At 37.8% G+C, this 26905-nt stretch overlaps 1 protein-coding gene across 8 annotated transcripts in view; it reads right to left on the bottom strand.

Moving 5' to 3' along the window:
- LOC126259460 (golgin subfamily A member 6-like protein 22) overlaps positions 1 to 26905 on the bottom strand; it is a 426680-nt gene that overhangs the window by 133826 nt on the left and 265949 nt on the right. For all 8 annotated transcript variants that reach the window (XM_049956315.1, XM_049956307.1, XM_049956321.1 and 5 more), the window contains exons 3-7: positions 20523 to 20660; positions 3215 to 3363; positions 1162 to 1383; positions 608 to 799; positions 119 to 202 (exon numbers count right to left, since the gene is read on the bottom strand). In XM_049956315.1, coding sequence (XP_049812272.1) covers positions 119 to 202; positions 608 to 799; positions 1162 to 1383; positions 3215 to 3363; positions 20523 to 20660 — 785 coding nt within the window. The remainder of the gene's footprint in view (positions 1 to 118; positions 203 to 607; positions 800 to 1161; positions 1384 to 3214; positions 3364 to 20522; positions 20661 to 26905) is intronic.

Raw genomic sequence — 26905 nt, 5'->3', positions numbered from 1 at the left:
CACAGAAAAAAATATAATAAAATGTAAAATACAGTCAGTTAAAGCTTATAGCAAAGTGAATCAATTAATTTATTCAATTGTGTGGGACAAAATATGGAAACTATGTAGCCATCTTTACCTGAGCATTAATTTCATTCCTCTGGATTTGAAGTTGAGATTGAAGTTTCCTTTCTGCCTCTGCGACATGTTTGTCATGAATGTTCTGAAAATGAAATCTATTTGTCACTTCCTTAGTGCAAATATCATACTGTGTATTTTAAATGACAACAGCTGAATAATAGTTTGGTTTCATGTTTTTTGGTATAACTTATGTGTTCCAATTCATTATACTTGAAACTAAGCTTGCGAATTACAAATGTAAAAGACTAACAGCAAGTAAGTTGCCTTTTTGATTGTGGTAAGGCCAAATCAAACCTGACCAGCATAACAGAACAAATAATATGACATCTGATTTGATTTTGATGCAAATTCTTCATATTTTGCATTATTTTCAGTTCAAGAGAAATAGACTGAAAATAACTAATGACATATCTTCCTCTTCTAGAGACTGATACTTCAATTCACATGCATAACTTATCCAAGGCATGCTGAAATATAACATAAATACCTGGATTGTTGCAGCATAGCTTTTTTCCGTTTCAATAACTGTTTTCAGGCGAGCTACTTCCTCTTTCAGCATTTTCTCTGCAACTTGTAACTCTTCTGTCTGTCTTGCTGCATTCCTCATTGATCTTTGTTGCTCATGTGAAAGTCCTCTTAACTGATGTACCTCTGCTTCATATGCTTTGAGAGTTGCAATCTAAAAGTAGACTTTACATATGTACTATGGCAAAATTAAAATTATTAGTCATCAATTCTTAATCATTACTTCACTTAGGTACAAATAGGTGTTAGCTCATTAGCAAATGTACGAAAAATACATCAGGTTTCATCTTTTATTTAACATTATGAACACATGCAGCTTTCAAATTAGGTGATTTCTACTGATAAATGTACTCATCAACGGGCAACCATACTTGTGATTCTACAACCAGAGGTGCCAGTGATCACCACATGCTGACCTCATCCTAAAAGTAAGTGACAATTTCCTTATTTTAAACCTCTGTCTCACCCTGTTTAAGCTTTTATACTTACTATCCACTGCAAATTTATTCTGCTTACCTCTCCTTTATGCTGCTGTTCCAATTTCTTTGTAGTTTCTTTGATTTTCTCTTCAAAAGCTTGCTCTTTCTCAACTAAGCGTTTTTTGCATGCTTGCTCTACTTCTCGCAGCTTCCATTCAAAGTCATCAAGCATTTGTTGTTCCCTATTGGTTGTCTCAGTATGAAGTTTCTCAAACTGTGCTTGCATTTCAGCCTTCTCTTGTTGTGCCTCATCCAGTGCCTGAAAAATAATGCTATCAACATTTCAAATCTTCAGTACTGTGTGATTGTGTAGTTTCCCTATGCATCTAAGTTCAACACCATTTTAAACAGAACAGTTGTATTTACATATAATTTACTGGGGTTCAAGCAGTTATAATGGGAATAACTGAATACTCACAAGAAAATAAGTTTGAAAACTCTATCTTTAAAAAACTTTAAAGCATTTATATTGCTGAATAAAATTAGAGCGAAAGATAAAAAAAAACAAGTAAAAAGAAAAACTCAGATGCTTAATGAAAATAAAAGTGTTCTACATCTTGTGATAAATGAGTCACAAAGTACAGGAAAGGTGTGAGAAGAAGTACTCGTTTCCAGGAACTTTTCTTTCTTGTGATTCAAGGATTGGAGTAACTTTTTTTTGTCTTGTATCTATATCGTTCCTTTACAGTAAACGAAAGAGTTTTGGCAGCAGGTAAATAACTAAGGAATGAAGTTAACATTTCACTGAATAGGCACGTAGAAAAGTAATAAAAACTTTGCTAACTTTCAGGTGAACCCTTTTTTAAGGTACAGACACACACCCATGCATGCTCACACACAAACACACACACACACATGCACCCACACCCACCCACCCACCCACCCACCCACCCACACACACACACACACACACACACACACACACACACACACACACACAACTTGCACTGCCACTCTGCATTTCAGGCAACATAGCAACGGGTGTGTGTGTGTGTGTGTGTGTGTGTGTGTGTTGTGTGTGAGTCCCTCTTGCTTGAAAAAGGATTCACCCAAAAACCAGCAAAGTTTTCAGTCTTGATTATGTGCCTCTTGACAACTCAGAGCCTTTACTACTTGATGAGTTGTTACTTTTACTCCTAAATTATTTATATCTTTTCTTTACTTTTTCATACTTCTTATGAGAGCAGATTGTACTCTTGTGGTTAGCATTGCTGACTTTCAATTACGGAGCTCCCAGTTTGATTCCTGGCTGGGTCAGGGAGTTTTTTCTCTTGAATCGGGCTGTGTGTGTGTGTGTGTGTGTGTGTGTGTGTGTGTGTGTGTGTGTGTTGTCCTCATCATCATTGACGCGCAAGTTGATAAAGTGTTGTCGAATAAAAAGACTTGCACTAGGCCGTCGAACTCCCCAGAAAGCAACTCCCGGCCAAAAATGCAATAATCAAATATAATTTCAATCTGCTTCTTTATCTCAATGAATAGTAGCTTTAAAAATTATAAAACCAAACATATTACTTAATTTACGCACCTGTCATGGCTGCTTCAGTTGGTCCTTTTCCTCTATCTTAAATTGTATTAATGATAGAGGTTTATTTTATATTGCGAATCATGGCATTTTAGATATAAATAAGCTACAATGCTATGGATTGTGGATTAAAAAAGAGTAGTATACATCTTCAATTAGTTGCCATATCTGAAATTTCATGTTGTCCCTTGTATTATCAGATCTCTAGTAACAATTTTTTGTAAAGCACAAGAGCTGAACTATTTCTGCATATCAAGATACATAACCCAAGGCCCTAACTGTCTATGTAAGAATCAACAGCACTAAATATTAATAATTCACAATTAAGTGTGTTCCCCTGTATTATTAGGGCTCTAGTAACAATTTTTTGTAAATCACATGAGCTAAACTATTTCTCCATATCAACATACATAGCCCAAGGCCATAACTGTCTGTGTAAGAATCAACAGCCCTAGATATTAATAATTCTTAATTAAATGTGTTCAAAAGATGGTTTAGAATTTTAGGCCAAAAAAGTTTCTAGTGATTTGTCCATAAGAAAGGTGATTCAGAAACTGGATGAACTGACCTCTTGAACAATTTTCATCTCCTCTTCTCTTTCTGCTTCTAACTGAATGCGAAGCTTCTCCAAACGATCACGTTCCTGCTGCATATCCTTGAGCTGAACTTCCAGCTCTTTGACTTTTTCCTCCAATTTCTTTGTGGATTCACTGTCTTCTGCAAAAAATACAATGTTTTATATATAAAAATCAATAACAAGACTACAGAATTCCTACTGACATAAACACACAACTTTCACTAATAACTTTTCATGTTATAATATCAGCAAAAACAGCTACAATAATGGTTGAACGATACCTTGAAACAGCTGTCTGATCTATATGAAAATATATCCTATGACTATTGTTTAGCTATAGCTCTACTAGTCACCAACGACTTCGAAAATAATTTCAAGTAAATGCATCCTCTAATAATTTGTTCCTAGTCTTTATTGAAATTCCTCAAAGTTTCCTTAATTATTGGGTTTATGCAGATAGTACCATTTATTTATATCTAAATTCTGTAAAAACTTTTAGATTAAAATCCATAGTTATGAAATTTGTCTGAGATATCACAGTACTCTGAAGGAAATAACAGATGACGTACCAGTACATATGACATGAATTAATATATGTCAGTTGACAATCACCACTAAGTTAGTGTTACGCAACTGTGCAATAGAACTGGAATACATTGTCAACAATCAAAGAGATGTGCCAGGTAACATAAGTAAAATTAAATAAGGATATAAAAATCTATGGATGTTAGTGGTTTGTAAATGACAGCTAACAAAATAATACAACGTAAACCAAATATTACAGTTATAAAAGTAATAGTTCTCAATTATACAGTAACTGCAACTAATATCTCATTTGATCCTTTCTTTACTTTTCTTTTTTATTTGTGCTACAACCACATGTAAACATACTAAAAGTGTTCAAAATCAAGTATCAGGCAGTAACTATTAAACCCCCAATTCTTAAAAGAATATGCATACAACAGATTCAAACATTTTGTTCCTTTACGAGAGAGTTAATGTCTTAAATATTCAATACTTAAGATGTCATATGTACTCAACCACCTGCTGTACAATTACATAATTTTGCAGGAACTTTCGGAAATAAATGTAGATACTATCTGAAAAGTGTGTTGTTAATACAGTTAGTAGTAAAGAAGTAATAAATTCGAACATCATGCCTTATGTAATAACTGATAAACTTTTTTCCTTTAATAATTTTTTGGGATGTGTCAGCAAGAAAAAGTTTAACAAATGTTTAAAATATGTATAAAGTGTGTTGAAAGTCACTAAACCTGTAACCTAAACGGAAGCCCAGTTCTTTGGTTGCCCACTGCCTCAGTTCACTGAAACACAGACCACACCTGACGACAAGAGGCTGAATAACTTTCCTTAACTTTAACATTTAAGATTAACCAGTAAATTAACTCCATAAAATCAAGGCTAAACAACAACTAATTTCACTCGCAAGTGCTTCTTTTAAGTAAAACTGTACTTGATAAACAAACACAAACACTGGGAAATGAACTGGCTGCCGAGAACCGACACTCACTAGAACTTAACGACACACATCTGCAAAAACATCAGTATTATGCAGAAGCAGAGCACACACTTAGTAAGAGGCCTCAAATGAAATCGAACAAACATAACATCACACGTCTTATTGTACCAAGAGCGATCACAATCACAGTTAACTAAGCACTCTTAGAGTACTTAACTGAGTGTCTTGATGCTGGGGCTATTTTGCGAAAAGTGCCCTCAATATAGTCCGATTATTTGTGTGCCATCAGTTACACTACCTCAAGACCCACACACAGGTTTTGAATGTAATACTTTTCTTACTGCATTAAATTTTTAATATAAGGCTATACCGGTTTATGAGTAAATTATGACAGTATCTAAAATTGTATAAATCTGGTCAATGATTATGTGAAATATTGAAAATCTAATTTCTGTTACCCCCGGAAACAGTTAGATAGACAACCTGCAGCTGGTACCGCATTCCAGTATAGTGATTTGCTAATATAGACTACTTATTTTGCACATTCAGTGGCAATGTAGGATTACAGCCACTGATGTTCAAGATGTTTTTGGAATTGTTCCCTAGAGTGCAGACTACCATTAGACATTTAGTCACATACCGCTTTCCATTTGATGTGGACTTTTTTTATCTTATCATGTTTATTTTCTAATAAACTAAAAAAATAAAAGTTCCAGTTCTGTTTGACATATCATCATCATCCAGTGATAGCAGTCCATCAGGACTGCACATTCCCTTAACAAGATGCTTTCACCTCCACCAATTTAGTGCCTCCTTCCAGTGTCCTGAAATGCCCAGCAGGGTTTGATTATTTCTTAGGTTACGGTACCAATACAGTCTTGCTCTGCCCAGCCAAGAGGGGGCGGGGGGTGTTGATCGTCCTTCCACAGCTTTATAATATACTTTTTCAGAGATCATTCCAACACAAGCAGAATGCTGGATCCACTTGCTTGCCAAAATATTTATAATCTGATGTCCAATTACATGAACTCTCATCTGTCTTGAATTCGGCTGAAGATACTCCTCGTTTTGAAGATGTCAAGTTCATTTCTGTACAACATCCTACCTGTCAACGTTTTATAATCAAAATTGTTCACTTTGGTAAAAATAGGTGTTGCAGACATTTAATTTTGTTCTTTGAGATAGGCTTTGAATCTTACTCTATTTCATAGACTCAGAAAATAATATTCTCTACTGTAGTTTCTTACTTACATGTTGATCTAGTAGGTTATATATAGTGAACTGTGCTCCCAAGTATCTGAATTCACCATTAACTTGAACTTTAATTTTACTGCAAGCAGTAGATTCCTGCCTTACTTCATCCAAGACATCAACATCTATTTTGTTTACTTTCATTGATTTCTTGCCTACTTCCATAGTCTACATGAAACCTTTTGTCATGTCTTTTTGTACATCTTTTTCTTACCTGGTCACCACAATGAAATCTTTGCAGGTTTCTGATTTATTATGTACTTTATCTCGCTCCCTAATGATCCATTCCAACACTAGACTTAATACTTCTCATTTTTCTACTTATTCAAACTAAATAGCAACATTATTAAAAATCATCCATGGAATTTCTGAATGACTTATTTGGATGTAATGGAACTTTGCCTTCATCACCAAAAGGATGGAGTGTCTGGTTGAAACTGCGCCTCTGACTCTGCCTCTGGCTGTGACATTTTTGGAACACGTCTTACCACAGGTTAACGCTATCAGATCTATCATTGGACAATGTCTGACATTATGATTTTCCGCTATGGCTCTGGTGTTGGATGATGTTTTACATTTTTCCATTATTATGCTTTTCATCTGCTCCATTGTTGGAATTTGCTAGGTGCATGGCAGCATATAGTATGGAGATCTGACAACTCAGTGTGTTGCATTCGCATGTATCTAGTAGGATAATGGCCACTAGAAATTGTGCAAGTGGTGATGATATTGCCACAGGCCTTCTTGAAGACATCGAGGATGAAGGAAAATTTAGTGATGAAAATGAATGAGAAGAAACTTCTGCTGTGTGCAATGATAAGAGTTTTAGTCAATCAAAATCTACTAATGGAACGGAAAGTGATGGAGAGGTATAACTTGTAGCAAAAACATGGAAGGTTTATTGAAATGTCAATGGTGATCTGAGGAAGATTACTTTTTCTTTCATGCAACAAGGTTTCACCATAGTTTATGGTGTTTGACTAAAATTCAAACTTGAATATTTCCAACTCTTCTTCACTGACAATATATCAGTGAAATTGTGAATACTACAAATATGCATGCTAAATAAAAGATACAGAAAATCACTTCACTTACAAAACACTCAATGAGGCACTTATGGAGGGACGTTTCATTGGAAGAATTGAAGCTTTCCTTGGTGTAATACTGAACATGGCCTTGATTATTATTATTATTATTATGTTGGTTTGTGGGGCACTCAACATTGTGGTCATCAGCGCCTGCACAAGGTTCAAATCTTTCCATTTCCAGTCTCAGCACTTCCCAAAAATTGATGAGCTGATGAGGGCAACACAAACACCCAGTGCCTGGGTGGAGAAAATCCCTGACCTGGCTGGGAATCGAACCTGGGACCCCATGATCCAGAGGCAACAACACTAGCTGCTAGACCACAAGCTGCGGACACATGGCCTTGAAATGTAAGTATAGAGAACTAGTTGACATTCTCTCAGCTCTGTTTCTTTCCCAAATATTTTGGATGCTGCATTTAGTTCCACCTGTCACAGCTCAGTGGTGTCAATGTATGATGGGGGCAAGGTGAAGAATGTTAGTGAGTATGTTGTTGTTGTGGTCTTCAGTCCAAGGATCAGTTTGACACAGCTCTCCATGCTTCTCTATCCTGTGTAAGCCCCTTCACCTCCGAGTAACTACTGCAACCTACATCCTTCTGAATCTGTTTAATGTATTCATCTCTTGGTCTCCCTCTACGATTTTTACCTTCCATGCTTCACTCCAAAACTAAATTGGTGATCCCTTGACACCTCAGAATGTGCCCTACCAACCAATCCCTTCTTCTAATTAGTTAAGCCACAAATTTCTCTTCTCCTCAATTGGATTCAGTTCCTCCTCACCAGCTACATGGTCTACCCACCAAATCTTCAGCATTCTCCTGTAGCATCACATTTCAAAAGCTTCTAGTCTAAACTGTTTATCGTCCATGTTTCACTTTCATTCATGGCTACACTCCATACAAATACTTCCACAAAATACTTCCTGACACTTAAATTTATACTTGATGTTAACAAAGAAGAAAAGGAGAACAGATGGGAAATATTCACCCTAAAACTAGAGCAGAATAGCAAAGGAAACCAAAAACTGCTTTATAGGTTATTGAAAAGTAAAAGATCTGATAGAGAAGACATAAAAGCAATTGAAACAGAGGATGGGGATATTATCAGGAACATGGAAGGTATAAGAGAAGAGATGAAGAATTATTTTCAAATCTTACTGAATGGAGAAGATGCACAAGAAAGTGACACCGAAGTCACTGAATTAGAGGAGGAGCAGGATCCAATCTCTTGGTTAGAAACTGAAAATTCCCTGAAACAGATGAAAAGTGGGAAGGTGGCAGGAGTAGATGAGCTGACAGTGGATATGATTAAAGCTGCAGAAATCCATGGAATACAATGGTTACACCGGGTGCTGGGGGTTATATGGAAAGAAAAGTGCCAGATGAATGGAAAAAAGGAATTATAATACCATTGTTCATGAGAGGTAGTAGAAAGAAATGCACCAACTACTGAGGAGTCACACTGTTATCACACTGCCTTAAGATAATGGAAAAGGTAATAGAAAAAAGATTGCAAAAATTCTAGAACACCAATTAAAGGAACACAGCATGGTTGGTTGGTTGGTTTGTGGGATTAAAGGGACCAGACTGCAATGGTCATCGGTCCCTTTTTCCAAAAAATTAAAACCGCCCAAAGAGCATAAAAAAAAAAACGAACAGCAGGAAAGATGCAGACGACACAGGACGAGAAAGACTCCGACAGAGATCAAACAAAACAAAGTAAAACACACAGAGTGTGACGGTGGTTGGCCGACCATAGAGAAAAAAAAAGAGGAAAAGCCAACCACCAAGAACACATTAAAAACTTAGTTTAAAATCAGAGGCTAGAAGCCAGAATCAACGCTAAAAAACAAACACTCAGATTAAACTATAAAAACCCCCTGCCCGAATAAAACGCAAAACTAAGTCCACCATGGCGGAGTCATCTAGTAAAAGGGCAGGGAGCGTATCAGGCAGCGCAAATGTCTGCCTGAGCACAGTTAAAAGCGGACAAGTTAATAAAATGTGCACCACTGTCAAAACCGCCCCACAGCGACAGAGAGGCGGGGCCTCACGACGCAATAAATAACTGTGAGACAGTCGGGTGTGGCCAATGCGGAGCCGACAAAGAACAACTGAATCTCTGCGAGTGGCTCGCATGGATGACTGCCACACATGCGTCGTCGCCTTGAGAGAACGGAGTTTGTTTGGCGTGGGCAGATTGCGCCATTCAGTGTCCCAAAGCGAGAGAACTTCGCGGTGGAAGACTGCCCGCAAATCAGTCTCCGGGAGGCCAATGTCCGAACACAGCATGGTTTCAGAAGTAATAGGGGAACAATAGATCTCATTTTCTCCCTCCATCAGTTAAAGGAGAAATATTGGGAAAAAGGAAAGGACTTGATAGTAGTATTTGTGGATTTGGAAAAAGCATATGACAGTGTACCAAGGGATAAAATATGGGATTGCTTGACAAAACATAATGTTCCTGATTCATTAATTAAAAAATTCCAGATGCTGTATGATGGTTGTGAGAGCAGTATACAAGTAGGAGGTGGAAAATCAAAATGGTTTAAGACAAAGAGAGGTGCTCAGCAAGGCAGTTCACTCTCCCCTTTACTCTTCATTATGCTTATGGACACAAACATGAAAGAAATAAAGGAAGAAGAAAATGAAGATCTCAATGCTTTTGTTTTTGCTGATGACACTGCCATTTTGGGAGAGACGGAAATGGACGGTCAGAGGAGACGAGATTACTGGAACACAAAATTTAAAAAAATTCAAGTTATCTGTGAGTAGAAATAAGACAGTGGCAATGAAGACGAGCAGGACACCCACACCTTGTAACATCATACTGGAGGGGGAGAAGGTTGAATGTGTGAAAAGCTTCAATTATCTGGGTATCATCATATCATGCAATGGAAGTTCCAAACTAAAAGTCTTAAACAGAATAACAAAAGGATCTAGCTTCTTCCACAAAGTACAAAATCGAATCTGGTACAAGGAAGTCCCTCTAGGAGCCAAACAGACCATGTATAAAACATATCTCCTGCCAATCATGATGTATAGTCTAGAGGCCTGTGTCATAAATAAGAGAAAACAGAGTCAAATACAAGCATGTGAAATCAAGTTCCTTAGGTCAGCTCCACAAAAAACTAGGAGACACAGAGTTAGAAATGATTATTTAAGGAGAGACCTGCAGGTGACATTGACTACAGAGGAGAGGACATTGACTACAGAGGAGAGGATGAGTACTTTGAGAGTGGAGTGGTTTGGTCAAGTAAAGCAAATGCACCCAACTTGAACTCCATGCCAGTATTTGGAGTTGGAGGTAACAGGAAGAAGACCAATTGGGTGGCCTAGAAAGAGATGGACAGACTAGGTTAAGGAAGATCTCAAGAGGAGAGGAGTAACATGGCATGTAGTGGAGAGGAAAAAGCTATACCAGGACAGAAACCAATGGAGCTATATCGTTCACCAACTTTCCACCTGGCTCACTGGAAGGAAATCCTGATGATTAACAAATTTCTCTTCTTCAGATACACTTTTCTTGCCACTGCCAGTCTACATTTTATATCCTCCCTGCTTCAATCATTATCAGTTATTTTGCTTCCCAAATAGCTAAACTCATCTACAACTTTAAGTGTATCATTTCCTAATCTAATTCCATCAGCATCACCAGCTTTAATTTGACTAAATTACATTATCCTTGTTTTTCTTTTGTTGATGTTCATCTTATATCCTCCTTTCAAGACACTGCCCATCCCAATCAACTGCTCATCTAAGTGCTTTGCTGTCTCTAACAGAATTACAATGTCATTGGCAAACCTCAGAGTCTTTATTTCCTCTCCCTGGACTTTAATTCCTACTCCAAATTTTTCTTTTGTTTCCTTTACTGTTTACTCAATATACAGATTGAATAACACCAGGGATAGGCTACAACCCTGTCTCATTCCCTTCTCAGCCACTGCTTCCCTTTTGTGCCCCTCGACTCTTACAACTGTCACCTGATTTCTGTACAAACTGTGAATAGCCTTTCGCTCCCTGTATTTTAACCCTGCCGCCCTTAGAATTTGAAAGAGAATATTCTAAGTCTAAAAATGCTATAAACATAGGTTTGCCTTTCCTTAACCTATCTTTTATGAGAAATTGTAGGACCAGTATTGACGCGTATTCCCACATTTCTCCGGAATCCAAACTGATCTTCCCCAAGGTCCACTTCTACCAGTTTTCCATTCTTCTGCACAGGATTCATGTTAGTATTTTGTAACCGTGACTTATTAAACTGATAGTCGGTAATTTCTTTGAAATTGGAATTATTATATTCTGCTTGATGTCCGAGTGTATTCCGCGTGTGTCACATGTCTTGCTTACCAGATGGAAGAGTTTTGTCATGGCTGCCTCACCCAAGCCTATCAGTAGCTCTAACGGAATGTTGTCTCCTCCTGGGGCTTTGTTTCGACTTAAGTCTTTCAGTCCTTTGTCAAATTTTTCATGTAGTATCATATCTCCCTTATCATCTTCATCTATGTCCTCTTCCATTTCCATAATATTGCCCTCAAGTACATTTCCCTTTTATAGACCCTCTATATACTCCTTCCACCTTTCTGCTTTCCCTTCCTTGCTTAGGACTGGTTTTCCATCTGAACTCTTGATGTTCATACAGGTGGTTCTCTTTTCTCCAAAGGTCTCTTTAATTTTGCTGTAGGCAGCATCTATCTTACCCCTAGTGATATATGCTTCTACATCCTTACATTTGTCCTCTAGCCATTCCTACTTAGCCATTTTACACTTTCTGTTGATCTCACTTTTTAGACATGTGTATTCCCTTTCACCTGCTTCATTTACTGCATTTTTATATTTTCTCCTTTCATCAATTAAATCTCCTGTATTACTCAAGGATATCTACTAGCCCTCGTCTTTTTACCTACTTGATCCTCTGCTGCCTTCACTACTTCATCTCACAAAGCTACCCATTCATCTTCTACTGTTTATGTTTCCCCTGTTCTTGTCAACCATTCCTTAATGCTCCTTCTGAAACTCTCTACAGCCTCTGGTCCTTTCAGTTTATTCAGTTCTCATCTCTTCAAATTCCTGCCTTGTTCGGTTTCTTCAGATTTAATCTGCAGTTCATAAGCAATAAATTGCAGCCAGAGTCCACATCTGCCCCTAGAATGTCTTACAATTTAAAACATTACCATTATATAATCAATCTGAAACATTCTGGTGTCTCCAGGTCTCTTTCATGTATACAGCCTTCTTTCATGATTCTGAAACCAAGTGTTAGCTATGACTAAATTATGCTCTGTGCAAAATTCTACCAGGCAGCTTCCTCTTTCATTTCTTTCGCCCAGTCCATTTTCACCTACTACTTTTCCTTATCTCCCTTTTACTATTATCAAATTCCAGTCCCCCAGGACTATCAAATTTTTGTCTCCCTTAATTATTTGAATAATTTCTTTTATCTCATCTTACATTTCCTTAATCTCCTCTACATCTGCGGAGATATTTGGCATATAAACTTGAGCTACGGGTATGGGCTTCATGTCTATGTTGACTACAATAATGCATTCGCTACTCTATTCATAGTACCTATTTCTTTTATTCATTATGAAACTTACTCATGTGTTACCCCTATTTGATTTTGTATTCATAACCATTTACATGAACCCCATATTCACCTGACAGAAGTCCTGTTTCTCTTGCCACTGAATTTCACTAATTCCCATTATATCTAACTTCAACCTATTCATTTTCCTTTTTAAATTTTCCAACTTACCTGCCCGATTAAGGGATTTGACATTCCACACTCCGATTCGTAGGACGCCAGTTTTGTTCCTCCTGATGATGATGTCCTCCTGAGTAGCCCCACCCGGAGATCTGAATGGAGGACTATTTTACCTCTGAAATATTTTACCCAAAGGGTGCCATCATCATTTAACAATACAGAAGAGCTGCATGCCCTCAGGGAAAATGACGACTGTAGTTTCCCCTTGCTTTCAGCTGTTCACAGTACCAGCACAGCAAGGCTATTTTGGTTGATGTTACAAGGCCAGATCAGTCAATCATCCAGACTTTCACCACTGCAGCTACTGAAAAGGCTGCTGCCCCTCTTCACGAACCACATGTTCGTCTGGCCTCTCAACAGATATCCCTCTGTAGTGGTTGCACCTACGGTACAGCTATCTGTATTACAGCTATCTGTATCGCTGAGGCACACAAGCCTCCCCACCAACAGCAAGGTTCATGATTCAAGGGGAGGGAGGGGTTAGTGAGTATATTGATAATATATGCGAATAACTTTGTTTACCATAGGGAAATGTAGCTATAGATGAGAGTACAGTGGGGTTGAAACGAAGAATTCAATTCAAATGCTATAATCCAAGGAAGCCTACAAAGTGGGATTTAGTAGTTTACTGTCTCCATGATTCAAACAATGGTTATGTTTTTCTCACATTTCATGTTACGGAAAGACAACTACAGAAAGTCTAATTCATCCTGATTTACTTTTTGCAATCTGAACAGTGGTTCATTTGACACAGCAATTGCTAGCTTGCACAGGTGGTTCAGGCTGTCACATCTTTGCTGACAAGTTCTACCCAAGCCCTCAAATTGTTTGGATAAGGCACAACATGAATTTTCATTTAACAAGTACAGTTATGCCTTCCAGAAAGGATTTTTCATTTGATTTGAAGATAACTAAACTTACTGAATACGAATTATGTACCTATCAAAATGAGATGAAAATTATGTGTCTTTCATGACAAGAAGTTAGTGATAATACTGAGTACATTCTTTTGTCCTCAAGCCAATCTAATCACTGGTTGTAGGAAGTAAGAGTCTGCATGGCTTCGGAAAACCAGTGTTATTTTGGAATACACAAAGTTTATGGGAGGAATGGACAGGGCTGACCAGTACTGTGGTTTCTATGGTTTTACAAGATGATCTTACAAGTGGTGGAAAAAATTATATTTCTAGTTGATTGGAGCTGCTGTAGTGAACAGTTGTATTCTTTATTCAGTAGATAAAATGAATGTGAAAAACTGCAGGCTCATCTTTCCTATAGAAGTAATGAAATCAGACAGCTAGAATCAGCCAGGTGAAAAATACAAATTCAAAGAAGAGAGGAAGACCATCATTGTCTGACACCATGGGGAGACTAAATGGGAAGATGCATTTTATAATGCAAAATGAAAAAAATCAACAAAGGATTGCATAGTTGGCAGCAAACACAAGGAGAAAGGGGGAAGAAGAGAAACAACTGTCTGTTGTGAAACATACTAGAGGAAGCCTGGACTTCACCTGAAAGAATATTTTCAGAAACACCATGCAGAAAAAAATCAAAAAATTACCAACAACCATAAACAAAAGCACCATGTGTAGTTTCAAAAACTAGTCTAAAAGAAAATAAAGTTGTCAAGTGGTCACATATTGCATTTTTTTAAATGTATCATAATAATCCATAACTCCTTACATCGTTATCCATGTAAAATATATAAGGAGTTGGGGAAAATGCAATGTGTAGAAAAATTGTATTGGAAATGGTTAAAGTTAAAAGTTTGAACTTCAAACCTCTACAATCAAAACATCAAACAGCAGGAATAATACTCTGAGCGATAAAGGGATGCTGTTATCTTCCAAGTTGCATCAGCCAACCACAAAGGACTGCTAGTGTTTGTAAATCACCTAAGCTATGTTCATTACAGGGAGTGTTAGTAAAATTTCGTAAGAGCCTCCTCTTACTGAGGAGAGTATTTGGGTTGCGAAAATTGGAAACACCCCACAATGACTTTCAGATGATGGCTAGAGGTTCAAATGATTTTTAAGTGCAGTCCTTCATGTGCTGCTCTGTCACTTTGTGAGAGAGACAGTCTGCATTCATCAGCTGCTCATAATTAAGCTTAAGAGATGTCTGATTTGGAATTCTTTCAATGGAGTCAATACAAATACTGTGAAATGTAAACTTGTGCAAAAAGCTATTCAAGGGAAGAAGGTACAACTACTTCTTTAAAAGGACAGTAAAAATCTTTACACACTGCTGAAAATGAAGGCTGGCATAAACTTGAATATAATAGAATTGTTACTATACCCTCTTCCACTTCACCCACAGAAACTAAAAAGCAGACAACTTTAAAAAATCTTTGATGGAAAATCAAACTGGAACACGTGTAACCCAAAAGAAATTGACAAGTTGATTTATGAAATGACTGCCTTTCGAGTCTTCCCTTTTCATTTCATTTCATGTCTAGTGATTTAATTCTTAAGGCACTTTGTTATGCCAAACAATTACTTAATTGCATCCCATTTATTTTTGCTTTCAACACATGTATTTCAATTATATCATGCATACATGCCCGAAGAAACATTGCATCATATTTCAGAATAACACAGGCACTGCTATATTGTATTTATCCACCGACACCAGCAAGTGTCTTCAAGTAAAATGTCCCCTATATGGGAATATACATAATGGATGTATGATTACAGGTTATAGAGACTTGGTTTACGACATATGGAAGTTTGGGTCTGGCTGTGAGTCATGCTCGGGTAGCCTAATGGTAAGGTAACCACTCGCAATAAGTAGGAAATATGTGTTCAAGTCCCAGTCCGGCACAAAATTTTCATTGGCTTCATTCCATTATTCAGTGGACAGTTGTCCATATTCGCAACTGCGAATACATTTCATGTGTATTATAAAAAGGACAGACTGCTACTCATCATACAGAGGAGATACTAAGTTGCAAACAGGCACAACAAAAAGACTGCTATGCATCTGAGCTTTCAGCCAGAAAGACTTCTTCTAAAGTTCAAAATACACACACAGTCGCAAATGCACAACTCACTTACATATATCCATTGTCTCTGGTCACACAAGACAGGCACAACAAAAAGACTGATATACATCTGAGTTTTCAGCCAAAAGGCCTTGTAAAGCAGTCTTTTTACAGTGCCTGTCTGCAACTCAATGTCTCATCTATACGGTCAGTAGCAATTCAGCCTCTTACGCAGTACTGTTGTTATCCACAATTTATAATTACACAAGCATCATCTTGGGTGCCTGCACATATTCTGAGCCTGACAACTGTTCAGATTATGACAGCTATTAATCTATGAATTAGTCCTGCTATTCTATTTTTGAATACATTGGAAAATAAGAAATTTTACTGACATCATTTTGTGGTATACCTGAATGAGGAACTGGAAATATGAGGGTTATTGCAAAAGTCATGGCAATTATTTTTTTTGTCTCAAAAATGGTAATGAATTTAAAAAATCTGAAATATTCAAATGGAAGGTCAATTCATATGTAAACATTACATATAGGGAGATGGATGAACACACACACACACACACACACACACACACACACACACACACACACACACACCACCATAAAGATATACCATGAGGAAAAAGACAAAACAAATTTTGTTATTTCAAATGTGTTTACTAAATTTTGTCATTTCAAATGTGTTTACTGTCAATTGCAACAGTACACAATAATAAAGTGCAGGAACACACACCTGTGACATCTTAGAGTCCCTCAAAATAGCCTACCAACGATTCCCTCACACACTGCCAATGCTATGGAAGACGCTGGATACCTGTGGCCTTACCATGAGCAAATCTTGGATCTCACACATCACTCCTGTGGCAATGTCTTCATGTGTTCAAAAGTGTGTTCCATACAATGGCTCTTTCAGTTTTGGTATGAGGTCATATTGCAACATAATACTCTTGCAATTCACAGTCAAACACGTTTGAAATGACAAAGTTTGTTTCATCTTTTTTCTTGTGCTATGCCTTTATGGTGGTGTGTGTGTGTGTGTTCATCCATCTCCCTACATATAATGTTTACATATGAACTAAAGTTCCTTTTGTATATTTAAGAATTTTTTAAAATTTGTTGCCATTTTCAAGACAAAAAATAGCTGCCGTGACTTTTGGAATGACTCTCATGTTTACCTCTGAACCTATAGTAGTCGGCATAAGTTGATCCCTGGCAGTTGCAGTGACCTGGATGTGGCAGCTTTGCAGGCCTACCTCTACCAATAACGTAATGTGATTTTGTAAATGTCTCTGTACCAATGCCTCAATGTTGTTGCAACTCTTAGACAGCTATTGTTTTAAACTGCAGCCAATGGCACTTCACAGTTGAAAGCCGACAATAGTGCTATGAGCTGACAGGGAACTTCTTAGCCTGTCTCCACTATAGCAGAATAGTTTATGATGGAAGGGATCCTCCATGGTATTGTTGCTGTTATTGCAGTCTTCAGTCCGAAGATCAGTTTAATGGAGATCTCCATGCTAGTCTATTTGTATGTTCTGCACAAGTACTGGAACCTACACACACCTGATTTGTCAACTGTAGTCAAACATCGGTGCCTCTCTACAATTTTAATCACCCATACTTTTTCCATTACCAAACTGATGATTCCTTTTTGCCTCTGGATACGTCCTGTCAAACAACACTTGGAAGGCACTGAGCTGCAGACACAATGAAAAGACTGCTGAACTTTTAGTTTTCAGCCAAAAATTTTCTTTTTCAAAAGCAGAAAACACACACAAACTCACACAAGGAGGATTCACACATGCATGGCTACTGGCTACAGCCTGTCTGGCCCGATTGCAGGATGCACCTACGTCTGACAAGAGCAGCAATTCATGGTGGGTGATGGGGATAAGGAGGAGGTACGGGGTGGGGAGGGGAGGGATAGCAGGGAAGGGGTTGGGGAAGATGTTATGCTGCTGCAGGAGCAAGCAAGGACATAGTGGGGAGAGGACAGGGTTGCTAGGTGCAGTGTTGGGTGGCTGTGCTGGGGGAGGGGGAAGGGGAGAGAAGAGGTGTACAGAAGGGGAAAAGACTAGTAGATGCATTGGTGGAACAGGAGGCCTGGGTAGTGCTATAGTGAAAGCAGGAAAAGGGAGTGGAGAACAGGGACTAGTGAAGGCTGAGGCCGGGGGGGGGGGGGGGGTTACAAGTATTATGAAAGATATGTTGCAGGGAGAGTTCATATCTGCACAGTTTACAAAAGCTGATGTTGGTAGGAAGGATCCAAATAGTGCAGACTGTGAAGCAGTCATTCAAGTAAAGCACACTGTGTTGGAAAGAATGGTCAGCAACTGGGTGGTCCAAAAGTCTCTTGGCCACAGTTCGGTGGTGGCCATTCACGTGGAAAGACAGCTCAATAGTTGCCGTGCCCACATAGAAAGTGGCACAGTGATTGCAGACTGGTTTGAAGATCACATGGCTGCTTTCACAGGTAGCTCTGCCTTTGATGGGATAGGCAATGTCTGTCACAGGACTGGAGTAGGTGGTAGTGGGAGGATGTATGGGACAATGGGACAGGTCTTTCACTTATGTCTTTTGCATGGAACCTGTCGGATTTCAGGAATGGGGTCATTGAGGCAAGATTTGTACATGAACGTATCTGACATCTGGCAGAGATCCTCTGCCAGGTAATCCCTGAACTTCACAACTACAATACAGCACAACGTCTTCCCTTACCCCTACCCTGATACCCTCCCCATCTCCACTTGCTTCCCCTTCTTACTCCAACCACCCACCATAGATTGCTGCCGTCATCAGGCACAGACAAAGCCTGCAGTCAGGTCAGAAAAGCCACAGACAATAGCTCTTTGTGTGTAAGTCTTGCTTGTGTAAGGGTGAGTTTGCTTTTTACTTCTGAAGAAGGACTTTTCTCTCCAAAAGCTAACAGATTAGCAGTCTTTTCATTATGTCTGTCTGCAAACAGCCTCTTTGTAGTGAGTAGCGATCTATGCCTTTAACACTGTTGTTATTCCATCCCAGACTTTCCATTGTTTTATCCTTCCTTTACTCAGTTTCACCAAAAATGTCTTTTTCCTCCAATACAATTCAGTGCCTCTTCGTCAGTTACTTGATCTACAAACCTTTTCTTCAGCATTTTTCCATAGCACCTCAGTTAGAAAATTTATATTCTTTTCTTGTCTGAACTGTTTGTTGTACACTTTCCACTTCCACACACAGCAAAAGCTCCACACAAATATCCTGAGAACAGATCTCCTAACACTTACATTTATATACAATGTTAGAAATACCTCTTTTTCAGAAACTCTTTTCTTGCTGCTGTCAGTCTGCATTTTATATCATCTCTATTTTGGCCGTCAAGTCCAACTCTCTCACATGTATTGACTCTTACTTTCATAACAGAAATCAGAGGGTTACATTGACAGACAGAGCCACTGGCATGAAAGCAATCTTGTAATTGGCAAACACAACATATGGGTTTCCACAAGGATTGGTACTGGATCCCCCTTGCTCTAAATCTATATAAATGCTTTTCCAGTGAATTCAAAGGACGGTTCAAAAACTGATGATGTACACATACTTATCAAGCCTGATCCAAACGCAATCTCGTGACACACAACTCAGTTGGTATTTGAACAGGCCTACGAGCAGTTCACAGCATACTGTACAATTTGTCTTAATTTCACAAAGAGTCATATTATGTGGTTTCAAGTAAGTAAACCTGACCTTCTAGTCCCAGAAAAGTCATTAGCAGTCATACATTAAATAATACACTCTGTGTAAAATTATTTGGGATTTAACAGGACAACAAATTGAGATGGAGTGTCACAGGTAAACTAATGAAGCAGCCCAGTTCAGCATGTTTTGGCCTTATAAGTAACTGTCATTGGGTTGACTTAAAACAAGAGTGTTGGCTTATTTTGTTTACTGACACCCCACTCTTTCTGTCCACCCCGATAGCTGAGTGGTCGGCATGACGGATTGCCATCCTACAGGCCCAGGTTTGATTCCCAGCTGGATTGGGGATTTTCTCCACTCAGGGGCTGGGTGTTGTGTTGTCTTCATCATCATTTCATTCCCATCCGGTGCACAGGTCGCCCAATGTGGTGTCGAATGTAATAAGACCTGCCCCAAGGCGGCAGATGACGCCAAACGCCCATTTCCATTTTACCCCATTCTTTCTTATTGCATTATCTGTTGGGACAATGAACTTAAAGTAAACGTAATATTTACTAATCAGAAGTAGGTAGCAAGAATATTATGTCAGGGCAATAAGTGTACATCATTCATACGCTTTTATACGGATCTTGGAATTTTTACACTTACTCCTACTTTCCAGCACATTTATTCCTTAATGGTTTTTTGTTTCTGATGATAAATCTCAGTTTCAGCTGATGGTGGTTTGCTCAGTCACAATACAATACATAAAAATAATTTTTAACTTTCGCCATTACATTTCCACAGAGCCTTATGTGCCTGAAAGTCACTAGTTCACCACCCACTCTTCCTCTTTCCCTTTCCTTCCCATTCCTCTATTTCATTTACAATACTTATGTGATGTTGGGCATGTTCGACAGAACAGAGACTACTCGCGTATATATCAGTCTACTTATGAAATGATAAATATGACACGCACACACACACACACACACACACACACACACACATTAAAATTTGTGGGAAGTGAAATGTGTCAGAAGCTTTTTCAACAAACCTGTCGTTTTCTGGTTAAGTTGCTCCAGAAGATCTGCATTTTGTTGTCTGTAAGTCGTGAGTTCACTTTCCAGCTGGCGCAGTTTTTGGCGGACACTCTCTGAGTCCTTATTCGCTGCCTCCAGCTCAGCCTGAAGTCCTGTGCAGAAAAAAATATGATTTAGAATACTCTTGTCTTAATGTGAGATGAAAACTTCTGGCATGTCACAACAAACATACAAAGATTCAAAAACGTCATTAATGCAGTAGGGTCCATACATACTGGTAACACAGATATCAGTTGTCAAATTCGAGGATATTTTTGCTGTATTGCTGATGTAAATCCTTACTTTGGTGCAGGGCTTCTTCATTTGAAACCGACAGAGTTCAGACCGTTAATATTATTGTCCGTCCACCTTCATTATTTGCGACCAAATAACATTAGGTGTACTACTGTTTTCAATTCGGCACGTAGCCTTTACTGGATGGTGTGCTTCATTTGACTTTCGTGTGTTCGACCTGTACACCGTGCTAGATTTAGTTATAAAGTAGTTCTCTGTACATCGCAGACACTATCAACAACTTTTCAGAAAACAAAGTTCACTATACACACTGACGCCTGAAAGAGGCTCAAAGCGTAGGTTGTACTAGTACAGTAGAACCTCGTTTATCAATACCACATTATACGCAGCTACCGACCCCAAGCTGCAAGGGAGCCCACAACTGCACTGCCCAACGGAAATAAAAATGAGTTTCCGCGCGTTTGCTCAATACATTGCGCAACAATGGTGTCGGCGGAGCACAAGGGTGAAACCAGAGGGACGCCCGGTAACACGGCCTTGGTTAGCTGCCAGACCACTTGGAATGCTTCAATTTTATCAACCCAATATCCCGCCTTCTTAATGGGTGATTTTAAGTCATCCATGTTTGGTTTCGTTTTGTATAACAGAAGCCGCTTTCAGCACGTTGTGCTATGGAGTATGGATTACGACTTCTCGAGTATATTGAACTCTTTGAATTGCATTGTAAAAATGTTACTCGCGTGCTTTCATTCGTTATGTTGGGCGTGGCAAATGGTTCCACACTAGTTTTTGTGTCATTTATATCAGAAGCTGGTTTCGTTGCAAGGTGGTCTATGGGCTTACTCTATTTATTGCTGCTGACGCATCTGTGTGTATGTGTGCTGCCGATTCAAATGCATTGAGAGTACCAGTATATTGCTTTAATTCCATTTTATTTTCGTTTGCATCCGTTAACCATACTTAATTGCATTTAATGAAGAACTCCCCTGTCAACAGGCGGAAGCAAATTATCATTTGTGGGGATTTCAATGTTGATTCCCTGAAAGAGTGTAACAGGAAGAATGACCTTGTAGTATTACTCAGTTCTTTCAATTTGAGCTCCGTCATTGATTTTCCTACTCGGATAACAAAGAACAGCAGTACATTGATAGATAACTTTTTTATATACCAAGATAAGTTTAAGGACATAAATGCTTATCCTGTTGAGAATGGTCTTTCAGATCATGGTGCACAGCTAGTTACAGTACATGACCTAGCTCCATGCAGTATATCAAATCAGACTTTCAAAGCAGTGCGTTCAATTAACAATATAAATATTGCAAACTATAGGGAAAGCCTACAGCAGCTAGACTGGGATGAAGTGTATGAGGAACCCGATGCAAACTTGAAATATAACTTATTTCACGATACATTTTTAAGGGTATTTGAAAATCGTTTACCCAAGAAAATAGTTAAACATTATTCCAAGAAAACATATAAAAAACCTTGGCTAACTAAAGGAATAAGAAAATCTTGCAACCGTAAAAGAGAACTGTATCTAACAGCAAGAGGGAGTACTGACCCCGAAATTGTTCAATATTATAAAAACTATTGTGCGGTACTAAGAAAAGTTATTAAAAAGTACAGAAGCATGTGTATCATGTCTGAGATCAGTAACTCTGATTTGGACTATTATAGAAAGGGAAACAGAGCAACCAAGAGCACAGGAAGACTTTAGTGCCGTAAAACTGAATGACAAATATACTAACAAACAATCAGAAATTGAAAATATTTTCAATAATCAGTTTTTAAATGTTGTGGAGAAAATAGGATCTAGATCTTCACTAGAAGATGCAAGGCTACTAATAGAAGAGGCCATACCTGTGCAGTATGCAGTTTGAAACAACTGTAATTAAACCAACCTCTCTCTCTGAAATCTGTAAAATAATAAACTCACTGAAAAGTAAAAGCTCTTACGGAACTGATGGCATTTCCAGCAAGGTACTTAAAGCTTGTTCCCCACAGATAAGTAGGATTCTCAGCCACGTATGTAATAGCTCTTTGGAACAGGGTGTTTTCCCCGATAGACTGAAATATGCCATTGTAAAACCATTGCATAAAAAAGGGGATACGTCGGATGTCAACAACTACTGCCCAATCTCTCTTCTTACAGCTCTATCAAAAATTTTTGAGAAAGTAATGTATTCAAGAGTAGCCTCCCATATCTGTAAAAATAAAGTACTAACAAAATGTCAGTTTGGTTTTCAGAAAGGCTTTTCAACAGAAAATGCTATATACGCTTTCACTGATCAAATATTAAATGCTCTGAATAACCAGACATCACCCATTGGTATTTTTTGTGATCTCTCAAAGGCCTTTGATTGTGTAAAAAATGGAATTCTTTTAGATAAGCTAAATCATTATGGTTTGAGTGGGGCAGTGCACAAATGGTTTCATTCACACTTAACTGGAGGAATGCAGAAAGTTCAAATAAGTGGTTCATGTAATGTTAAAACAACAGCTGATTCCTCAAACTGGGGGGGCTATCAGTATGGGGTCCCACAGGGTTTTGTCTTAGGTCCTTTACTGTTCTTGATATACATTAATGACTTACCACTTCCACATTGATGAAGATGCAAAGTTAGTTCTTTTTGCTGATGATACAAGTATAGTAATAACATCCAAAAACCAAGAACTAAGTGATGTAATTGTAAATGATGTTTTTCACAAAATTATTAAGTGGTTCTCAGCAAACGGACTCTCTTTAAATTTTGATAAAACACAGTATATACAGTTCCATACAGTAAATGCCACAACTCCAGTAATAAATATAGAATTTGAACAGAAGTCTGTAGCTAAGATAGAATTTTCAAAATTTTTAGGTGTGTCCATAAGAGGTTAAACTGGAAGCAACACATTGATGGTCTGCTGAAACGTCTGAGTTCAACTACGTATGCTATTAGGGTTATTGCAAATTTTGGTGATAAGAATCTCAGTAAATTAGCTTACTATGCCTACTTTCATTCACTGCTTTCGTATGGCATCATATTCTGGGGTAATTCATCGTTGAGTAGAAAAGTATTCATTGCTCAAAAACGTGTAATCAGAATAATTGCTGGAGCCCACCCACAGTCATCCTGCAGACATCTATTTAAGGATCTAGGGATCCTCACAGTATATATATTTACTTAAGATATTTGTTGTTAATAATCCAACCCAGTTCAAAAGTAATAGCAGTGTGCATAGCTATAACACCAGGAGAAAGGATGATTTTCACTATGCAGGGTTAAATCTGACTTTGGCACAGAAAGTCTTTGGTCACCTACCAAACAGCATCAAAAGCCTGACAGATAGCCAACTAACATTTAAAAATAAATTAAAAGAATTTCTAGATGACAACTCCTTCTACTCATTGGCTGAATTTTTAGATATAAATTAATGAAAAAAAAACAACTTAAACATTAGTGTCATGCAATATTTTGTGTACAACGAAGCCAAGAAAATCTTTAAGAAAGAGCTTTCAAATCTAAGAAAACAGATATACAGCAGTGAAATAGCTCAATCAGACAATATAGCCAAGACCTCATGGAGAATTGTAAATCAATTTCGCAAAGCCACACCGAAGCCAGAAACTGAATTTTTAATTATAAGACATGAAGGAAACACAATTAAAGATCCTAATAAAGTCTGCAATGTTTTCAATAAATACTTTATATCTGCAGCTGTTAGTCCAATTAATAACACAGTTGTGAGTAGTGAGGTAAAGCTCTGCCCATTTGAAGAGCCGCCTTTTGAATTCAAACAAGTAAGTGAAAAAGAAATAGGCAGGATAATAAATAACCTAAAGAATAAGTTCTCAACTGGATGGGATGGTTTGAGTAGTATCGTGATTAAAAAGTGTAATAAGGAATTAGTTAAAATAATCACCCACCTGGTAAACTGCAGTATCAGAGAACATACATTTCCAAATGTATTGAAATGGAGCAGAGTTAAACCAGTGCATAAAAAAGGATCCAAGGAAGAGGTTTCAAATTTCAGGCCCATATCATTAATACCTGTCTTCAGCAAAGTATTTGAAGTTGTGCTGCTGACACAACTTAGTGACTATTTCTTGAAAAATAAGTTCCTAACAGAGACACAACACGGATTCCGAAAAGATCATAGTACTATGACAGCAATTACGGAATTTCTTCACAAAACGTATGGTGCCCTTGATCAAGGAATGCAAACAGCTGGCATATTTCTAGACCTTACTAAAGCCTTTGACTCGGTAAACCATGAGTTACTTTTAAGTAAACTTGAGTCATACAATGTAAATGCCGCATCCATGCAATTGCTGGCTACATATTTATTTAACCGCATGCAGTGTACAATGCTGACTTACAAAATCAATAATCAGATCATTAATTTTCAGTCCAAATATGAGACAGTCACACAAGGTGTACCCCAGGGCTCAATTTTGGGCCCTTTCCTTTTCCTAGTGTACATAAATGATATAGAGCAACCATTCAACTCCCAATTGGTAACCTATGCAGACGATACCTCACTGTTATTTCTTGGTAAACAAAATGATGAGTTAACGTTGGTAGCCACTGAGGGACTACAGCAAATAACTACTTATTTCCAAGATCAAGGTTTGAAAGTTAATATCAGTAAATCTCAGTTATTGCCATTTAAACTTACAAACTCACACCAAACCTCTATCAGTAACATAGGTGGAATTGAAGTAGTGGACACAGAAGGCTGCAGATTTCTAGGTATTCACCTAGATGAAAATCTAAGATGGGTAAACCATATCAAATTTTTATGCAATAAAATCAGCAGTTCATTACATCTAATCAGCCAGTTATCAAAGGTAGTTCCACATCAGACATTAAAAACAATTTATTATGGAACCATTTTTCCACAGATTAATTACGGGATAGAGATATGGGGTTGTGCTGCCGACATACATATGAACAGAATATTAACCCTACAGAAAAGAGCAATCAGAATTATCCATGGATTAGGGTATAGAGATTCATGCAGGGAAATCTTTGTCCATCATAAATACCTAACAGTCTACTCACTGTATCTTTACAAATTAATTATATTTTTTGTGACACATCAAAACAAAGAAACAAAGTGCTCTGATATGCATGCCTATAATACAAGAAATAAAGACTGCTACTACAGACAAAGAACAAAATTAAAAACAACAGACCATAGTCCATGCATTAGTGGTCAAATATGGTACAACAGATTACCGAGCTCTATAAGGTGCCACAAAGGGAACTTATTCAAAGTGAAACTGAAACATTTCTTGATTGACAAATGTTTATACTCTTTAAGTGAATATTAATATTAAACTAAAATAAGTTATTGTGTATATATATATATATATATATATATATATATATATATATATATATATATATATATATATATTGTACTAAACTTGTAAAAAAATGCTATGACGTTTGCAAAAGACACCAGTTGGTGTCTCCATGCAAAAAAAATACAATAAATAAATAAATAAATAAATGTAATATCTTGTACAGAGATCTTTTATCAACCTGACACGTTCCACATCATTGTGAGGTGTCGTATTCATGATCTATGGAACAAGTGTTAATCTAATCTAATCTAATCTTTGACAGAATTTGTATTCAATTTCATTCGTCTTGTGATGGAATCATAGAGTAAATATCTCTGGAGTGAGCATTCACATGCGCAGAACAGGTTTTGTGTTGTCAACATACATTGCCGGCCTGGTCACGTGATCTCGGGAGGTTGTGTGTTTGTCCGTATAGCGCCCTGTATATTTAGAACGTCACTAGTACAGACGGATTCTTTTCGTACGTGTCGTGGATTATTTATATATGTTGCGCAGACATTTTAACAGTATCCATTTGATACCGGGAATAAACCAGCTACGTAACTTTTAAGGGCAAGTGATATTACATTCAGCTTCTTTGCGATAGGTGTCATAGTTCAGATGCACTCGATTTTTGGTAGTTTTTGGTATGATACCGCACTTTATAGTATTACAGAGCCTGAAGTACATTTTTGCAGTGATAGTCCTGCAAAACGACTTGACAGTACGTTAGTACTTTTGCAAGTGTCCGAAAAACACCGAATTTGC

The sequence above is a fragment of the Schistocerca nitens genome, chromosome 1 (genome assembly GCF_023898315.1).
Source record: "Schistocerca nitens isolate TAMUIC-IGC-003100 chromosome 1, iqSchNite1.1, whole genome shotgun sequence".
Taxonomy (NCBI): Eukaryota; Metazoa; Arthropoda; class Insecta; order Orthoptera; family Acrididae; genus Schistocerca; species Schistocerca nitens.
Note: the sequence above shows the minus strand (reverse complement) of the source record. Positions and strands in the feature narration are given on the sequence as shown.